The sequence below is a fragment of the Sciurus vulgaris genome, assembly GCF_902686455.1.
Source record: "Sciurus vulgaris genome assembly, chromosome: 3".
In the NCBI taxonomy this organism is placed as follows: Eukaryota; Metazoa; Chordata; class Mammalia; order Rodentia; family Sciuridae; genus Sciurus; species Sciurus vulgaris.
Window position 1 is genome coordinate 34,490,001 of NC_136463.1, and position 4,453 is coordinate 34,494,453.

At 45.6% G+C, this 4,453-nt stretch overlaps 1 protein-coding gene across 1 annotated transcript in view; it reads right to left on the reverse strand.

Moving 5' to 3' along the window:
• The window catches only part of HSF5 (heat shock transcription factor 5), a 36,505-nt gene extending 33,172 nt beyond the window's left edge, over positions 1 to 3,333 (reverse strand). Inside the window, exon 1 of the mRNA XM_079131513.1 lies at positions 2,707 to 3,333. Within this exon, the coding sequence (XP_078987639.1) occupies positions 2,707 to 3,322 (616 nt within the window). The 5' untranslated portion in view covers positions 3,323 to 3,333. The remainder of the gene's footprint in view (positions 1 to 2,706) is intronic.
• Between the last annotated feature and the right edge of the window lie 1,120 nt (positions 3,334 to 4,453).

The window sequence follows — 4,453 nt, forward strand, 5'->3', positions numbered from 1 at the left end:
GAATGATTTTCTGTTTTTAAAGACTCTACTCGTTTTTTAGAAGTAAAATGAATCAATTCCCAGGGAAGAATCCCAAAATTTGCCTGTTGAGCCCAGGCAGAGAGATTATCTATTGCCCAGACTTGCTACTTAGTTTAGAACATTTTAACAAATATTGGAAAATAAATTGCCACCAAAAACAAAATAACAAAAAGCAGATGAATAAAAAAGGGGACAACATGAGATCTTCACATTTCTTATCAAGTATATTCTTGGAAGGCAAACAAGACAGTTGGCTCAGTGAATCTAAATAAGAGAATGAGGTCCTAAGATAGTTAATTCTACTGTAAAAAAAAGAATATTCAAACCATAAACTGCAGTAGAACACAGAAAACAAAATGGAAACTAGGAAGCAGCAGTGTACTCAGGCATATAATCAATGCAAGACTCAAGTAGAATAAAAATTAGGCGAGGAAAAAATACAAGCAATAAGGGCTTAGAAAATATAAAGAGAACAAAACAAAGTTGTGCCAATATTCTTGAACCTATAACAGAATTATATTCCACCTGAACCAGTAACACAATTCCCTAGTAAACCAAGGCTGTAAAGCAGACAATCCACAATTAACATTCTTCTGCACATGACACAACGAAAATTGTTATTTTCAATGCATGAAAATAAAAATAACCTAGGTATATGTGGATTAATATATTATCTATACCAAGAAGACATGAATTAAATTTTTTCAACAAACAGTAACCTTTAAAATGCTGACAACTGAATTTTAAATGAATAAAATCAAATTCTAGATAGACTTTGTTTGTATTTATTTAATTAAAATGAACTCTATCCTTAGAATACAACTGGGTTTAAGACAGGTTAGAGAAACTGGGTGGCATGGCACATGCCTGTAATCTCAGTTACTTGGTAGACTGAGGCAGGAGAATCTCAAGTTCAAGGCCAGCCTGGGCAACTCATTGAGACCCTATCTCAAAATAAAAATAAAAAGGGTTGGGGATGTAACTCAGTGGTGGTAAAGTACTCCTGGGTTCATCCACAGTACCCCTCGAAAAAGGTAAGTGGAAAAATCAAAGACACAAAGGTGAGCAAAAGTTGGTTTTTACATATGTTTCTTGGTTTGAAGTGGTTATCCCATTTCTCCCAAGAATATATTTTCTAGTCTTTTCTCCTTAAGCCCACTAGACACACAACCTGGAGAAAAGAAAAAAAAAAAAAAAAGGTTCAAGTCAAGACATTCTGCCAAATGCCTACCACAGTATTATCTCCACTGTCTTTCCCCATACAATTCTCCACTGAATTCTCCATCACCTGGAAATAGCTTGATATTCCTTTAGAATTCTTTTAGAACATTCCTATGCCACTGCTATTTCCCCAAGTTGACAACAGAACTCTAACTTAATCCCTTATCTTCTAAACTCCACAGACACACAACCTGGTCCCTTATCTTCTAAATTCTAAATGAAGGAAGTACTGTCTTGGTACTGGGTCTAGGTTAAATTGAACACAATGTTACCTGCATATTTAAATTTTTTCCACAACTCAAAAATAACCCAGACTTCTCTATGTTAAATTTGTGATAACATGCTGAAAATGTTTCTATTATTTTTCCTAGTTGAAGGAGAGTAATGAATTCTCATTATTATATCCTGTTGCTTTCTTGGTATGGTGCTTCATATCTTAGACACTTTAATAGAAGAAAGAGAATACTGCCACCTTCACCTTCCTGGCAGAGGGGGAAGAATATCAAGTTCAACATAATTCCCCATCACTAGGCTTTCTGAATTTATCCTAAATACAGATTTATACAAAGACTTTTCAGTGCTGAAAGGCAATAGCCAGCAGTGAAAAATTCAAAGGCCATAGATGTGTGCTTTCTACAATTCTTTTTAACTAAAACTTAACAGTTATAAAGAAAACCATTTTTGCCTTGTCTAACCATAATACCTAAGTGATGAGCATCAAGCTCTCATTAACTGAAAGAAATATTTAGCTAATTCATTCTACATAGGAACAATATCTTATAAATCATCTATATTTTTGCCCTTAAGAGATACAAATAATGTCTATCGTTCTACACATTATTTGGACCCTTAAATCTTACTACTGTTATATCACTTCTTCCAAGATTTCTTAGATGTGTCAACAGGGGAAAGGTAGCATATCCCTTCAAGGACAAACTCCCATTCAAGGTCTCTTTTCCACTTTCCACATTCCATTGGTTGGAACAATTTTCTAAGTTTTCTTGGCTGTGACTTTGTTCCTTGCTGCCTTAACCTGCGCAGTGACTGTACTCTGCTTCCTGCTGGAGCATTACAGACTCTTCTGGGTTTCTTTCAGATCCTGTGCTTCACACAGGGCTACTTATTCTAGGTGGTCACTGTGGAGAAACTGGGTGGGTCTTGAGAAGGTAAATGGCTATGGAATTTGGGAAGCCGGTAAATTCGTGGGGTTCGAACTCTTGGAGAAAAGTGGGGGGAAAAGTAGAGGTCCCTCCTGCCGCTAGTGGACACAGGGTGGCTAAATGTTTACGCACTCTGAATCCACAGGAAAAACTGGAGCTCTGGGGCGAAAATGTGGAGGTGAAGTGGGCCCCCCTCGCACCTTTCCCACACCCGGAGGTGAGGATGTGCAGAAATGCTCTCTGGCTGTGGCACGCTACTGCCCATGTGCCCGCAAAGGGCGAGGACCCAGGCGCCCAGACTCACCGTGTGGCTCCGGCCGGGGCCCCGCGGGCGGCGGCGGTGGATCCTGGTGCTGCAGTGGGGAGGTGGAGGCCGAGGCCGAGGCGGAAGCTGACGTGATGAGGAGCCTCTGGAAGCGGTTGGGCGGGCGGCAGGGCACCTCCAGGCCGGCCGCCAGCTTGGCCTTGTTGGCGCTGGTGAGCCTCTTAAGGTGCACGAGCAATTGTGGCTGATCACGGCGGAAGTGCGGGCTGTGGAAGTGGTGGAGTGGCCCGTCGCCTGCCGGTCCGCCGGCCCCTGGACCTGGACCGGGCCCTGCCGCGCCCGGCCCTCCCAGCACCACCTTTCGGAAGCCGTAGAGGTTGAGCTGGCGGATGAAGCTGGTGAAGTTGGTGGTTTTGAAGAGCTCAGGCTCGGCCCCTGTGGCCCCCACACCGCTGCCCCCGGCGCCACTGCCGCCCCCGGCCCCGGGCCCAGGCGGGCTGAGCAGCTCGGCCTCGAAGAGCGGCTGGTCGATGAGCAGCCCCTCGCCACGGCCGTCCCAGCGGATCGAGCGGTACCGGGGGCTGTTCACCAACCGCCACAGCTTGGCGGGGAAGTTGTTGGGGTTGATGGGGGTGGAGAGCAGCGCCTCCTCCATCACCCCCGCCCGGGCCCTGGGCCTCGCCCCGCCGAGCCTGGCTCTCCCACCCCGTTCTCGATCCCCTCCGCCTTCGCTTCGCCCTGCCCCCTCCTGCCAGCGCCCGGACGCCACGGACCCCGGGACCGTTGGCGCACGAGTCCCCGCTGCGCCCTCCTGCGCGGCCAATGGGGCCTCGAGTTCCCGCCACGCGGCCAACGCCGCGCGAGCCAGCCCTCCCCCTAGGCTGCGCGTGGCCAGCGCCACCCGACGCCTGCGGCTGCCTGGGACATGGCTGGGAGAAAGCCACGTTCCTCGGTGTCCCCAAGCCACTCCACTCAGGGCGGAGGAGCGCCGCCCACCAGGGAGTTCTAAGTCCTGCAAAGAAAGGCGGCCAGTTATCCACCATGGAACACCAAGGGTCTGGTGCTTGAGCACCACCAGCGTGTGGGGATTCAGAATGCAGACGGTCTGCGTTAGGCAACACGGAGTCACCGTTCCTGAGAACAAAGGGCCTACCTCTAACTTGAGCCAACAACTGAACTGCGGGTCCTGCCAAATGATAATGGTGGGGGTGGAAGTGCAATTACCCGAGTAAATAAACTCATCGTTCAGATAGTAGCATTTTATATCTTTAAAAATACATGCTTCTAAAAAAAAAAAAAAAAAAAAAAAAAAAAAAAACCCACATGCTTCTGAGCCAGTATTTTGCTCAGTTTACTCAAGGTTAGATGAGAACAGAGGTGCCTGGCATAAGGGCATCACCAGAACATAAGTGCAATTCTGTGTGCTTCCAACCAGCTGGTGACATTTCAGACACTAAAGAGAAACATTATTTAGATGGATAGAATTCTACAGAATCCTTAAGAATAAATCTGTATCCAGGGCTGAGGATGTAGCTGCAAGGAGTGTTTGCCTAGCATGCAGGAGACCGTGGGTTCCATCCCAAGCACCACAAAATTAAAAAATGAATAAATAAATCCCTAACCAATCAATAAATAAAAATACTAGAGATGTGCTGATTGAAAAAAAAAAAAAAAAGGCCCATTTTAAAAATGGAAATCGTTAACGTTTTAGTCTTTTCCCATGGTCAAAAGAACAATGAATATATGTTTACTTAGAAATTAAAAGGAATAAAAAGACCCAACAAAG